Source organism: Polyodon spathula, chromosome 3, assembly GCF_017654505.1.
Source record: "Polyodon spathula isolate WHYD16114869_AA chromosome 3, ASM1765450v1, whole genome shotgun sequence".
NCBI classification, from domain to species: Eukaryota; Metazoa; Chordata; class Actinopteri; order Acipenseriformes; family Polyodontidae; genus Polyodon; species Polyodon spathula.
In genome coordinates, this window is record NC_054536.1 from 93377192 (window position 1) to 93392610 (window position 15419).

A 15419-nucleotide genomic window follows, 5' to 3' on the forward strand; every position below is an offset into this window, starting at 1 on the left:
AAAGTTACGAGTCTAATCAGAAGAAAAAAAATAAAAAGTTAAAGAAAATTAAACGTCAGAAACGTGAATACAGGTCTTCGTGTGGGTTCGGAGACAAATATGTTTTTTCTTCCTTGAAGACTGCAATTGTTACTTTACGGGTCAATGATACATTTGTCGACTCTTTCATTATTTTTTTATTCGTTAATTTAAAGACAGCTAGAGGGTTAATTTTCATGAAGTGTAAATATGTCGATGTTAAAACTGGTATGAAACTGAACAAAATTAAACCACTTCACTTCTCCTTATATATAATCAGTTTGTGATGAGAATTATTGTAATTTTTTTTTTTTTTTTTTTTTTTTTTTTTTTTTTCTTACATGGTTTTCATCATTTCATGATAAGCAGCGGTGGAGCACGGATAGCAGGGTTTTCGTGGGTTTTTTTTTGCAGGATGTGGACGTGGTTTAACAGGACAGCTCCATGGCCTTGGGGACAGTCGGATCCGCAGTTGCATGGGAGGAGTTGGATTCGATGTTGGTGTCAGTGTGTGAGCGGCTGCGAGAGCCGTCCGAGGTGTGGGTGCGGTTCCTACTGCCCTCTCCAGTGTGAGAGCGGCTCCTCGTGCCTTCACTGGTATGTGCTCGGCTCCTGTTCCCTTCCATAGATGTCACACTGGAGCCAGAAGCAGTGCGCGACCTGACAAGTCTGGTCATACTGGCAGAGGGCACTAAAAAAATAAATAAATAAATAAATAAATAAATAAATAAAGGGAAGTGCAGAAAAAAAATGTTAATACAATATATTTAAACAGAGATATATGCACTATAGAAACCAAAAATTATTTAAAATTCACAACATGAATGTGGAAGCGAACAGGTGTAAAAAAAAGTAAGTCTTGGTTAGTACTCTAGGATCACGTTGCATCTGAGCCTTGTGGTTATATTATTTCACCACCAGGTGGCAGCAGCACAAAAGCATGTAGTTCAAATACATAAAGTAGTTTATGGATTGTGGTTGCTAATACAGAAAGTATTTGGGTCATCTTGCAATATTTGTGTTCCCCCGTAACATGGGTTATGCATAACATACATCTGTTACTAACAGATGATCACGAGCCCCCTATTCCTGGATACTTTCAAATGAAAATTCTTAGCAGTTTTTAAATCAATGGCTGGCATTCTCCACACCAAAAATGTTAAAAACAAGTCCCACCACCATAGCATAAACAAATTCCTCAAACAAAAGTTCACGGGGAGCAGAACAGGTCATCTCATAGCTATTGTGTACTAGGGAAAACAAAGCCAAATTGATCACTAAAGCATAACTCGGGAGGCTGTGCGGGACAAAGAATTCAGTAAGTTACCTTTCAACAGCTCTGTAAATTCTGTTCACTTGTACACTACTACTACTAATTGTAACAATGTAGTGCCAATTATTAATCAGATTTGTTGCAGATAAATTACTGCCAACTTGAGGTTTGATAAATTCACGATTAAGACAAAAAAGGAGTAGTTTCAATATTTCATGTCACTGCAAGTGCTTAGAAAGTCAGATGATGCCATGAAGGTCTTTCTGAGTGATACTGCTATTCAGATAAGGTACAAATCACTGCTTATGTATGTGAGCTTTTAAATGCATTACCTTAAGAAAACAATAAACCTTACAGACCAGTACATTTTTTCATGAAAACACAGAATAGGTCAACTATTTGTAACAGGGATGTTGCAACTATTGATATAAATACCACCCAGTCCATCAAGCATATAAAACAGATATTAGTTATAGGTCTCAGCTGGGTAATCCTGGGTGTCAAGTTTAACTTTCTTGGAACACACAGTCAACTATTAAGAGGGAGGCTCGGTGGTACAGTGGTTAAAGGGTCTTGTTACCAGGAGGTTCCAGGTTCAATCCCCAGCTCAGCCACTGACTTACTACGTGTGACCCTAAGCAAGTCGTTTAACCTCCTTGTGCTCTGGCCTTCATATGAGAAGCAACACCGAAGTCCTGTTGTAAGTAACTCTGCAGCAGCAGCAGCTGTGATGTAGTTCACCCCCTAGTCTCTGCAAGTCACTTTAGATAAAAGCCTCTGCGAAACATTAACAATTGCACACAATTAGGCGTTACGCGGGAAGTGCAGGATGCGCCCTATAGCCTGGAGATCGCGGGTTCGAATCCAGGCACGTCATTGTCGACCATGACCAGGAGTTCTCAGGGGGCAGAGCACAATTGGCCGAGCGCCGCCCGGATAGGGTGGGCTTAGGTCAGCAGGGCAATCCATAGTTCACGGCGCACAGAGATCGACTCCTGTGGCTGAGAGTGCCTGCGGGTCTGCTGTGGAGCCATTCAGATCTATGTTGTCCTCCAGCACTATAGGTCTAATGGCTTCACTGTGGATCCGCAGTGCAAAGAAAGACGGCTAAGCAGGGACACGTGGAGGACACGTGTGTCAGCCACCATTCCAAGTTGCCAGGGGGTTGCAGCGGTGAACAGAGATTAATAAAAAAAATAAAATAAACTGGTCGATTCCAAATTGGGGTAAAATCACTAATATTAATAATAGCATACACTTTTCTTAGGGAAGTTTCAAGTACTCACTGTAGCCCATGCCCTGTATGAAGTACTTAAAGGCTTCTGTAAGTCTTGCAGGCTGCAAAAGAGAAACAACAATATCCTGTAAATATCTGCGGCAACCATTTATTAAAAACAGACTGACCATCTCGTGCATTTACACTTGCATAGAAGTACAGTAGTACTGGTGCAGTAAATATGTTGATTCAGAGTTGCAAGTAAAAACCTACAAACTCAAAAATAATATTTTAAATACTTACAGTTCACTGCATGTCTATAATCTTAACAGAAGTGTTATGCTGTTGTAGATTATCCCATCACAGAATTTATGCCATCATACATTTATACATACCTGATCAACCTGTGGTAGCCCTCCACAATCTGCCATCTACAAATACATAAATAAAGTACTTTACTGTATTCTGCCTTTCCCCTTTGGTAACACTGAATTACATAAATGAAATAGTTCATGTGTTTAACTTGTCCTGTTAGGTTTAGGACAAGACTAAAAGCAGAAAATGTTTTTGAATATTTATTTTTAGTATAACAATTTTATTAAAATAAAACAAAAAGGGGGGGGGGGTAAAAAAAAAAAAATCATATGTAGCCATTCCAACAGCAGGTGGCCTTAGACTAGTGGACTTTTACCAACCTGCAACACTGTCAAAGTTAATAGATTATAGCTATGAATGCTGAGCAAGTATTTACTGATCAGTATCATTAATCTGCATTACTGGCTGCTAAGCTGATTCTGCCAGTGGCTTCTAATATTAGAGGCTGTTTATACACACACACAGCGTAATGCCTCTGATTATTCGGGCAGTTCATTCTAATCAATTACCTTCAGAAGAGTTGTCTTTGTTGGGTCCAGTTTAGAGTTGCATTCCACCTTAAATAAAATGAAACAAATATTTTACAGCACTCTCATTACTTATTCACTAAAGTATCAGTAATTCAATGCAATGCCACATCTGCCCTACAGCCACAGCACCGTCAGCACAACCTAATGTCTTTAAAATAAACGCCCCCCCTACACATACCTTTCTAAAACAAAGGGGGAAAAAAAACTATAGCATTTGTATGTATAAACATACGCACCACGGCATCAACAGCTGGTGAGCTATCTCCAGCAACCAGAAGTGTAGGACATCTATAAGTCAACACAAGTAACGTTAGTTGAAGATTTAAAATATAGGATTTATTAAATATTTGATCAAGAGTTTTAGATTAAATCCAAATGGTACAGGATACGTTAAACTCACTTCAAGGTTTTCACGTTTAATTGTCCAGGAATTGGTCGTTCGATTTCCAGATCTCTTCGGCTATAAAATAGAAGTAAATAAATTCAATAAAACAAACAAAAAAACCATTTCCTTTAATTGGAAGCAATGTTTGGTTAAGCCTTTACAGTATGACCAGTGCAAAACAACCTTGCTTGACATACAATTTAATATTTGACCAGCAATTACCTGTTGTATGAGTTTACAAAGAGCTGAAGGTTGCTTTGGTTGATCTCCTTGGTGATAAGTTGTCGGTATGTTTGGATCAAGTCATGGTTGTTATGGATTTCTTCCTGCATGGGAAAGACAAAAGAAACGTTTTACATACTGACTACCTTAAGATCCTGGATATAAAGAACTGGGTGGCACACCAGACCACCCATGTCTAAGTAACTGTTTAAATAATGTACCTGTAAATTTAGCTTTTCATTGCCAACATCCTGAAAACTTTTTATACTTCTAAAACTTTGAAGTCTGTTTCAAAGCTCTTTTCAAAATGGCTGCTCTAGTGCACTGGGGTTTGAGATCTGTCCTTTAAAATGAAATCATTGCAGAGCGATTTAAAAAAAAATACCAAAATCACGGATCAGTATTGCTGTGTTACCCGATTGGCAAAGTGGTCAATAATCCTTACACTATCAGTATACTACAGCCATTTTGCTCTGAAACAGATTCCAATGTTATAAGTGTAATAAGTTTCCAGGATGTTAATGAAAATAAATTATAGGCGTGTTAAACAGGTGGGGAGGTGTAACACTATTTGTTATAACCCCACAGTGATATGGCATGCAAAGCAAAAAAAAAAAAAAATGATACCTTTCCAAACAGATGAGTAATGACTGTTTCTGGCAGAGCATGTGCCCATCCAGAAATCTGAAAAATCAAGGTAAAAAAAAGTTAACATTTTGCATCCCGAAAAACATATTTTCAGTTGACATTGTATTTATTAATTTAGGTTATATCAAATTAAGTCATCACATCCAACGTACTGGTACAACAACATCGACACAGATTCATAATCCTTACAACCTTAAATGGGCAACTCTGCCTCTACAATGGACATCCTAATTTGTTCAATGATGCCACAAGACATATCACTGTGGATGCCGTCCTAAATCATTGATGATTAATATTGATTTTATTTTTAATACCTTATTAGCTGCCCAGTCGACCAATCCTTCTGCACAGGGATTAATGTTAATGAGCACCATTCCTTCCACCAATTCAGGGTGATTTAGCTGCAATAAAAGAAATGCACATGAATTACCAACCAGCAAACAGCAGCTTAAATAATTAAACCATTGATAATTGGGTAGTAGACAATGTTAGGGATAGCATATCCCTGTAGAGAACTTAAGTTAACTGTCATTCTTGCTCTTATCATAGATAATCAGGTAGGTGCAAAATGGCATTCAAGCCTACCAAAACTTGCCTGGATCTTATGATGAATAGCCTTATGTATCAACATTTAAAATACATTGAGACTAAAATACACATGGAAAGGAAGATTAAATGGAGTGTTTAGGGATAATGCTGTCATTAACACTAAAGTAAAAAATTATGAACGACAAACTCACCGCAAATTTAGATAGGATATAGGCACCAGCACCAATACCCATTCCAATAACACTTTTTAGACTGTTTGGCAATGGAGGGAAAAAAAAAAAAAGTTTAGTTTAGTTTTTAAACTTAATTCACTAGATAGCAAATATTAGGATAATGAATTAAAAAAAAAAAAAACTTATTTGAACTTATTTGTAATACAATGTATTGTACACAAGCCTGTCAAACTTATGCTTACCCCAAATTGTTGAGAACCAGTGGAAGCACATCAGAAAGCTGGTCCATAGATGGATAATTATACCTAGAAAAAAAAGGGGGGGGGGGGGGGGGGGGGGGGGGGGGAGGGCATGAGGCAAACAAATCAATTATTATTAAATAAAAAATGTAGGCTTTAAAAACCACTGACAGTCCACTGTACTGTAACCATAGGTTTTGGACACTTGCAAAAAAATGGATTATTCATTAAATTTAGTCCACTTCACTAGGCCAAATTATTTTTCTACTTGGTTCACAAATAGCACACGTATTTTATAGGTGACGACCCAGGAAAGTATTGCAATATGTTCAGAGATTTTTGCCCTCATTTGAACATGGTATGCTCAAAGTCTAAATCAAAACACAACAGCATGTCCATTCCTTTATACATACATATTGGAAACAATATCAATAAATTGAGAATCAGTAATAAAATAAATATACATTTGAATTATGAAAGTGTCAAATAGATATCTCCATCAACATCAAATAAATAGGAGAATTTAAGCATATCTCATGGTGTACAGCTGTTCATTAAATGAAATATAACAACCCTTGATACCCTAGCAGAGTACATGGGACAGAAACAAGGACAGGAGGAAGCCGGCGACCACAGCTGTGTGCCTGAAGCCTTCATTTCACAAAATGCTCAAGTCTCCACATGAACCGAAAGCACACTGGGAAGCAAAACTTGAACGTGTCATCAGTTCAGTTGACTCACTAAAGGCAGAGATTGCTGAATCCAATAAAAGGATTCAAGCAACAGAAGAATGTATATCTTTTAAATGGAGGATAGAGACGGTGATAAATGTATTGTGACTGCTGGAAAGGCGACAACAGCTGCATGAGCAGGTGGATGATGCAGACTACAGGAGGCAGTTGCGGCAGTGTAACAAAAATATTAGAATAAAAAATTGGCCTGCCCGAGGGTTTGGAGGGTAAATTACCAATATGCTTTTTTGAAAGATGGATACCACAACTGGACATTGCAACTCTTAAAATAAGAGGGCCCATCAAACACTCGCTCCCAAACCTGGGGCGGACGGAAGAGCATGACCCATCAGAGATATTTCACAACTACAGGGACAGGCAAACTACTTAAACTGCAATGACCTGAAAGTCAATGTGAAGATGAGAATGTTCTTCCAGGAGTTTTTGTAGTTCAGAAACAGCGCCGCAAGTGTGATTCAGTACACAAGCAACTACGAGATGACAACATCTGGTTCGCTCTGTGTCCCTTTTCCTGTATTATTGAACTAGTACCAACTAAACTAAAATATTGGATTGGTTTAACTTTAATGGATTTATAATAATATAATTTGTGTACTTCCATATTATTGATAGATACAGCTACCATTGTTATTTTGAATATCTGCATGCTAATTACAGACTTAAGCAAATTATACTTATGTTTTGAATTAAGTGGTGGGGCGACAGTCTGGAGATTGGAGAGAGCAGAAAGATCAAGACAGCGATTGGAGTGTACAAGAGTTTTGAATTAGATCCGAGCAGCAATGGGGAGCCAGTGCAGAGAGCAGAGCAGCGGTGTAGTGTGGGAGAAACGAGGAAGGGAAAAGATAAGGCGAGCAGCAGAGTTTTGGATGAGCTGGTGAGGATGGATGGCAGAGGCAGGGAGGCTGGCCAGGAGGGAGTTGCAGTAAAGACAGGACAGTACCAGGGCCTGAACTAGCTGCGTGGAGTAGTTGGTGAGGAAGGGGCAAATTCTACATATGTTGCTGAGGAAGATGAGACAGGAGTGTGCCAGAGTAGGGCGACACCAAGGTTCATCTGTTTATTTATAAAAAAAAAAAAAAAAAAGGAAATACAATTGATAGCATAAAAAAAAAAACATTTACTGTATTTTTCCCCAAAGAAACTGTACATGCAGATGGAGGCAATTGTTTTTACACATCTTGCAATGTGTCTTTAGAGAAAATACGATTGATCGCAAGTTAACTTCAGAATTACACATTAAATGAAAGGCTATTACAGAGGCTGCTGAACAGAATGTAAAATAAACAGCTTTCAGAAAACAAACTGGAAAGTCAGCGCAGACAAAAAATATTCCTGTCAGTTGTAGCCAAGTTAAATATTGCCTTTATTAAAGTATGCCGATGCCCTTGGGTAACCAAGTTTTGGAACTGTTTCTAACAGATGTGAAAATCTGTATTTAAACAGGTCAGTGAAATTCTAAATTTTATTCCATAACCTGCCCGCGATTTAAGTAGACCCCTAATATTTGTATTATTATTATTAATAATGCCTACTGAATATAATACAGCACTGACAGAGTACAAGAGCAGTCATAGAGTCTGGATGCTGAGAAAGCTTTCATAAGAGTGGGGTGGTTATAGGGTTACAACGCATGGGCTCGGGAGAAGTATATTAAATGGGTTATGTATTGTATCAAGATCCAAGGGCTTCTCATTACAAATGGTCTGTGCTCTGAACAATTGCTCTTTGCAGGGATACAAGACAGGGGTGTCTACTGCAGCCTCTGCCAGCAGCTCAATTACCATAGCAAATAACAGAGGCTCCAATATTCGCTGTGGTCAGACTGGTACAAGAAAACACCATTTGTCACTATATGCCAACGACTTATTTTTGACCACACACACAAAAAAGGGGGGTTGGTGCCGACACTAATGGAGGTAATTAAATCTTTTGGAGCTTTCTCTGGATAAAAGATACATTTGAGCAAAGCCGTGATTATGAAAGGGACTTCTAGAAGAATAAGACTTTCAGTATGACATTTTGGATTAAATTCTTTCAGCACTCATAATACTGCTCACCAATGAATAAGTGCAAGTTGAAAAAGGGATGTTTGAGTGCAGAAATGTTTTTACCCCATCTTCATCCCCCGCTAGATTAGAGAAACAGAGTTGGGTGTTTGTTTCTACAGTGTATGAAAACATTAAAATTAATCCCACGCAGGTGAAGCAACCGGTTGTCGGTTTTACTTATATTTGACAAAGTGATCTCTTGTATTTCTTGCCAGTTTAATTCTGCACAATTATACATTACCACATCTGAGCGGAGGAGTGTGCGCAACGATTAGGCTTTTTGGCATGGTATTCCATGTTTCTAGGGCAACTTTCAGTGGTATACAAGTAATACAAGAAATGCATAAAAAACAGTTACAAAGCATAAGTATTCAAATTCCCAATGTCACAAGACACTGCGAGATCCGACAGCGGGATGCAAGTTCTTTTAGTCAATGCTGCTGACAGTCAAAGTTATCAACCTAGAAAGTATAAGGCATATTCACATCACAAATCAACTAAGAACACGAGACAAAGAAAATCTAAAATAGGCTACAAAACAAGTTTTAAACAAGCAAATTTCACGGTTCGTCACTATTTAATTTTTTAAATGCCGCAAACTGTTTTAAACATGTCACCCGCTTTTAAAATCTTTGCATCATTTACTGGATTTTGGCATCATTTATTGTAAAAAGTTTTGCTAATTAACGTTTTCCATTTTTACAAGGTATAGGCTTTTCAGCATGGTAGGTTTTCGAGCACGCGCCAATCCTGTACTTAAAAACCTACAGGCTTTTCAGCATGGCGAGCCTTTTCAGCACGTAACACCAGCAAGTACCGGTAGCAATAACTGCCAAGTGTAAACTGGCCCATAAGGTTCGGGATAGAAATCAAAGAGATCTATGGGAGAATAATGGCTTTAAGTATTTTGCCCAACTGAGGTAGCAATTCAGTATCCCACAGCATTTTTTTTTTTTTTATATTTCTATATTTCTATATATTTACAAAACTAGACATTTTATAACTTCCAATTTTACAAGGGAGGATCCAAATTACAATTACATATATAGAAAAATTGTCAGCCACAAAGCAAGCAAGGAAATTGATAAAGTGTCCTGGTGCTCTTCATTCTGTAACCCATTGGACTGTAAGGTGGCATGGGAACAAGGCCTGAAAATAACTGTACATCAAAATTCGATACCTAGAGAAATTCGAGCTACAGTGGTTTACCATTTGAAAATGACCCCCTTGTGCTTCTCTTAGGAGCTCATATGAATGTACACTGAAATAGATGAACTCATAAGGGGTCTTCTAACAATGGATAGAAAGTGTATCCTAACAAATTGGATTGGATAAAAAAAAAAAAAACCTGCAGAAATTCTAATTCAATACTGACCCTACTGGAAAGGCAGGGGCTTCTTTCTGTTGCCCTGGTGCATCCACATGACACACTGCGAAGTGCTGGGTAATTTCATGCATGTCCTCGAAGCTGAAGAGGGAGTCGAAGCAAGACTTATCTGGAACAGAAGGAGTTTTGCAGCTCTAAACAAGTTGCAAACCTGCTGGTCATCTTAATTCATATTTTTCTATTACCGCAAATGAAAACACAATTTTAGCAAGAGAGATGGTTTTGGTTTATTCATTCTGTTTTAATGACAATGAACTGTACATAACTCCTGACTGGACTATATGGACTCTTATGTCAGAAACATCCTAAAGAAAACTACATACAAGGATAATAAGTTTACTTTAAAATATAGGCTACAGTACTTGCAAGCACAAATATGATACAATGACAGGTGGCCGGAAAGGTTTATAGAGTTGGAAGGTAATCCAGGGTGCTTTCTAGTGAAGATGTTTTGGTCAGCCAAGGAAATGTTTTCATTACCAACAAAAAAAGAAAACCTAGGTGCCCTGATGGATTATACAGTAAGAAGCCAGAAACCAGACCCCATGCATGTACAAGTCAGCACTTGATCATTCAACAAACGTAGACCACATATACAACCACTAAACAATCTGTAGGACAGCTGGTCAAATTGCTACAGAAATGTTAAAATGTAAGTGCCTCTTAACCAAGAAGATCCAAAATAGGTTTGTAAGCACAGAAATTTCAAGTCATTGGTACAGTAGGTGTTTAGCTTTAATGTGTTAAAGGCCATGAAACAACAAAGTTTTAATTGCCAGTTCTTGTGCTACATGCTTTAAAATGTGCAGTTTGGAAATACCATGACCCAGAAGATGCACAAAAATCTTTCAGCCTCATGCTGGGATTAAAAAAAAAAAAAGATCCTGTTGCAGAATTTTATTACTGTGGAGACTTACGATTCAGTCCAATGTCATGGTAGGTCAAGATGACAGGTCTATTTCCTTTGGGTAGTCCTTGCATGGTGACATGGATGACACCGTGTGGGGTCTCGATATCATGTTCCTGTGGAGGAGAAACATCAGTTAAAAGGTGCATCTTTGATTGATTAAGAGACGAAGTAGCAGTTTTTGATAATTGGAGAATCCAAGTTCTTGCAGTACCAATTAACAAAGAGGCAGGTGGAAACAAAATTATGCTGATTATCCCCTCTATCCAATCCAGGAGATCGCTGTATTTTTCAAAATGATTTCCACTGCCAGAATTAAAAGCCACATAAACCAGCAAGGAGGCTGGCAGTTGGCAAGCTATCCGATGTCTTCCCAGTACTGCACAATGCAGAATCCCAGCACATCTTCACAGAAATACCCATTGCACTTCATGTTAATCGGTCTGCTGCATTCATTCGTAACAAAATGAAAACAAATATAAAAAAACCACAAGAACACCACTAACTGTCTGCTCAATATTCAATGTATAGTCCTGTAAAATACTGTAGATATTAAAAAGGCCCTGTACTTACAACAATTTCAATCTGTGCAAAAACAGAGTCTTCATCGTCCAAAATCATTGTTGGTGTAGTGTAGTGAGGGACTGATTCAATTGATTTAAGCCAGTTAAGGTATTTAACTGGAACTCTGCTGAAATCTTGGTTTTATACAACTGCTGTCTGCTATTGTGCATAAGCTTGTGACTCCCATGGTTCCTTGCACAAATTCCAAAACAAGCTAATTCTGGACATAGAGATCTCTAAATTGGATCAGTCAAAGTCAGGAGGTTTGATTAGCCAAGAAATCCCAGTTGTGTAGTTCAGGAACATCAAAAACAAAGTCAAACAAATTTCTACATCTTTGAAGGTGCAACGTTTAAACAATGCCCGTTTGTTATTATTAGGTATTTGATACCATTGGGAGTATAAATGAAACCAAAAATGTTAAGCATGACATACACTATTATTTTCAAAGAACAAAAGCTCCCCAGTGACTGCAACCACTGTACACTGACTGAAGTCCTAGCAAAGTGTTAACACTTGATTAAGCTCTACCTTGTATTGAGTAAAATGTATTTAAAAGTTTGAACCACAACCACGACATTCAATAGCTCACCATTAAATATATACATACAGAAAAACTACTTGCAATAAAGGTCTATGCAAAGCATATTCAAATGTGGGAGTTCTGTGGCCGTAGCTCGCATAAAAAGTATGTTCCTATGAACTAGTCGTAGTGATAAGGAATGCCCAGTCCAAGTTTCATCACAATTGCAAGTACTTAAGATATAACTTAAAATGTAAGTACACTACAGTATGTTCCTCGTTTAGACGTATAAATGGAGTGGAGGCACATGCTGTAAAAACATTTTAAAAAATGTAATCATTTTACTTATAGTACATTTCCTGCAAAGTATTTAAATAAATTAATTTGTGAAAAAGCACAGTATGCACAGTGCACTGAAATGTCAACAGTAAATAGAAATTAAACAAACATATACATTATGCTACGTGCGAGGACAAAAAACATATCTGATGCACTGTCTGCCTTCCCACTTAATGCAAGTGATCATCAGCTTTACAGCTTCACTAATCCCATTTAACTAGGAGATGGTGTCTACGCGAGGTTAGTGTCTCTGGAGCAAAGCACCAAGAACAGATGGTACTTCTCTTGTACCAACGTCATGGCTCTACTTGTTAATATTAAACACTGCTCTGCAAAACTGAAGCACTGTAATCTGTTGGAGGATCAGCACAGGATTACCATCCGTTTACAAAAATATCTTATTTAACCGCAATGTATAAAAACATTGGACACGCAATGTGCAACAAACATATTTTTGTAAAAGGGGAGGCCCTCGCAACATAATCTGTTATCCCTGCCTGTATTCTGTATTCTGTATACAAATATTTATATTCCAGTTAAAAGTTGGTCATATCTGAAAGACTTTCAGGAGGGTGCCCAGGTTAACAGGTGTCTTTATATCTACAATAAGACTGCACAAATCTCTGGACACCATGAGATTCTGTTTTTGTACTATACGGCTACCGAGAAAACCAAGTTTCCCAAAGGCAGATTTTCACTGTATTTTATGACTTTTTTTTTTTTACCAAGACACAACAGCCCTATTTAAAATTCTCAGTGGTACAATCTACACAGTTTGACAATGGAAAGTAAAACTAGCAACTTGTGAGAAACAAAAAACAGAGGTTAACTTAAGGATCTTGTTTCTTAGTATTACTACAGATTATTGCAGTATTTCAGAGAGACAAACCTTCCAGTCCAAATATTCCTTTTTATATATTAAAAAAAAAAAAAAAAAAAAAAACACACACCGCTTATTTTTTTGTACATTTTCATCAGGTTTTTAAAACTAAAATAAAATAAACACGTGAATTACTCCACTGTGCATGTCTGCCATTCGTGTAAAAACACGATTAAAAATGCAGAAATCACTGAAGGACGAAGATTGTCACAAATACTTAACATTTCAATCACCCATTTAGTGAAGCATGAATATGTGAAATAATATCTAAGCTACTTCACCTGGGATTGTTATAATATTTCAAATCTCAGGAAGCATGCCAAGATCTCAATGTAGTTTTCATACACATTGTCAAATCAACCCCCAAGGGCACTGACATCAGGGTAACTTGTCTCCTCAGGCAAAAATCTCCACTAGAGCGCAATATTGTACAGTCTCAGATTCTGTTAGGCGTGCACTGACAGGTCGGCCTTTAGTGATTGAGGAAGAACATACATTACTACCTACCCCAGCCAAAATAAATAGAATTTACTTGCCTTGGTGACAAACACTTGCATGGCTTCTCTTAGCCCCTGTGAAACAAAATAAAAATTAATGTGAAGACAAAACAGTGCAACCCCAGAACAACTCTCACTCTGCTTAGATGGTGCTAGTGGTAGATCTTAGTCTGGGGGGGGGAGTGTTATTATCCAAGGGACAAAAAATCTAGAAAAATCTACTCCCGCCCTCACTGTCCCACAAAACACACAAAATATCACTTTGAGGATTTTGCTTTTATTAAACAATAAACACATTCAATTAGTGACTTATATTTTTGCTTTATGAAATCAAAAGAAAGAAAAATCAAAACTCAGGACAAGGTTTGCATATAGCTAGTTCTAATCAGCATGAATTCAGCACATGCCCGGGAACGCATCACAGGTCATAAAAGTAGGTTGAGTGTAAAACGGGGCTGACGGCTGATTGAATTATGTGACACACAGCTTGTAAAATAGATAGTGAGGAGACACTGGGGAGAGAAGCAGAGTATGTGCTTCTTTTTGATAGAGCTGCTGCCACAAAATAACGTTTTTTGTTATGGTTTTGGGTGTAACTCAATACTGTTATGTGATTTTCTGCATGTAGGCTATGTAAATTTAAAGCAGAATAACCGTTTGTCAAACTTTACATACGACAACCAAAACAGATCCCTTCTAAAGCTAATTTAGTAAAAGGTAACAGATGAGGATTCCCCTACTGCAGTTCTGCAATTAAATTGATATTCTACAGACATCCAATCTGGTATCGACTATTAGGAATACTGTCAGGAAATGTACTTTAATAGGAGTCATTTATTTAATCCAGGAAATTACTGTAAGGATATTACTGTAGCCTGTGCAGTGTCTGTTTAAATTAGGTCTGCAGTATGATGAGACTAAAACACTATGAACCGAGGTGTAAATCTCATCAATATGGTGGTCTGTATTAACAGTACACACATCACTGGGGTAAGTGAATTTCAAAGTGTTGCCGCTGTGAAGCCACTGTGCTAAGACTGGATTGCTTTCAAGCAGCCACAATCATAAAAACAGGACAACTATAGCCTGAATCGCTCATTTAAATGCCCAAATTGTAAATTTAAAAATTTAATAACAAAAAATGAAGTTTAAGCTGTGGACTTCAAAACTGTTTAACTGGACATAAATAGTGTTCTCTAGTATGTTGTAAATTCAGTAGAAATCACTGCCCCCTACACACATGCACAAACGTCCTTTGTATCTGCACCGGTTCAAAATACGGTCCCACAATTTAGAGTTAGATCAAGCAACATTGCATAAATTAAGTCTGCTGTGTTCATCAACACAAACATTTGGTGAACATCTTTCTTTGGCCACAGGTTTGCATAGCGTAGGGGTAGCCAACACATTCTGCAGACATTTGCTTGGTTGAACGTAGCCCTGAATTGCTCAAGAGTAAACAATGCATATTTTATTTTCAGTTTTAGGCTCATGATTTTTCTGTTTCTATGAATTATTACCTTACAGGTGAATAGGTTAATAAAACTACTGTACTTTGTACAGCTGGAAACACAATTTCAATATATTTCTATTGCTATCCTTAAACTCTGGACTTCAGTCACTGATTAACCTCAAGGATATCTGTCCTCTGGATTTCAACAGGTTTTATATTTCTTTATTTGTGGTCATGTTTTTATTTGATGATATAATTAATCTGATCTACTCAATTATTTTTTCTACATTTGTATGATTTATGCAAAGTGATCCTAGGTTCTATAGCTCCAGTATGTTATTTTTCTCTACATCTGTCTTTACTTGGCTTTGAGCATGCCTGACAATCTTCCTAGTTTGAAGATAAACTCGGGTTCCCTTTGTTTGCAAGCAGCTTTTG

The 15419-nt window shown here is 37.6% G+C and overlaps 1 protein-coding gene across 1 annotated transcript in view; it reads right to left on the reverse strand.

Moving 5' to 3' along the window:
• Positions 1–343: 343 nt before the first annotated feature.
• Positions 344–15419, reverse strand: part of LOC121313669 (protein NDRG1-like) — a 28832-nt gene continuing 13756 nt past the window's right edge. The window contains exons 3-16 of the mRNA XM_041246446.1: positions 13568–13603; positions 10736–10841; positions 9807–9927; positions 5632–5694; positions 5408–5468; positions 4982–5068; positions 4647–4703; positions 4020–4123; positions 3813–3872; positions 3649–3700; positions 3392–3439; positions 2903–2938; positions 2578–2629; positions 344–709 (exon numbers count right to left, since the gene is read on the reverse strand). Coding sequence (XP_041102380.1) covers positions 447–709; positions 2578–2629; positions 2903–2938; positions 3392–3439; positions 3649–3700; positions 3813–3872; positions 4020–4123; positions 4647–4703; positions 4982–5068; positions 5408–5468; positions 5632–5694; positions 9807–9927; positions 10736–10841; positions 13568–13603 — 1146 coding nt within the window. The 3' untranslated portion in view covers positions 344–446. The remainder of the gene's footprint in view (positions 710–2577; positions 2630–2902; positions 2939–3391; positions 3440–3648; positions 3701–3812; positions 3873–4019; positions 4124–4646; positions 4704–4981; positions 5069–5407; positions 5469–5631; positions 5695–9806; positions 9928–10735; positions 10842–13567; positions 13604–15419) is intronic.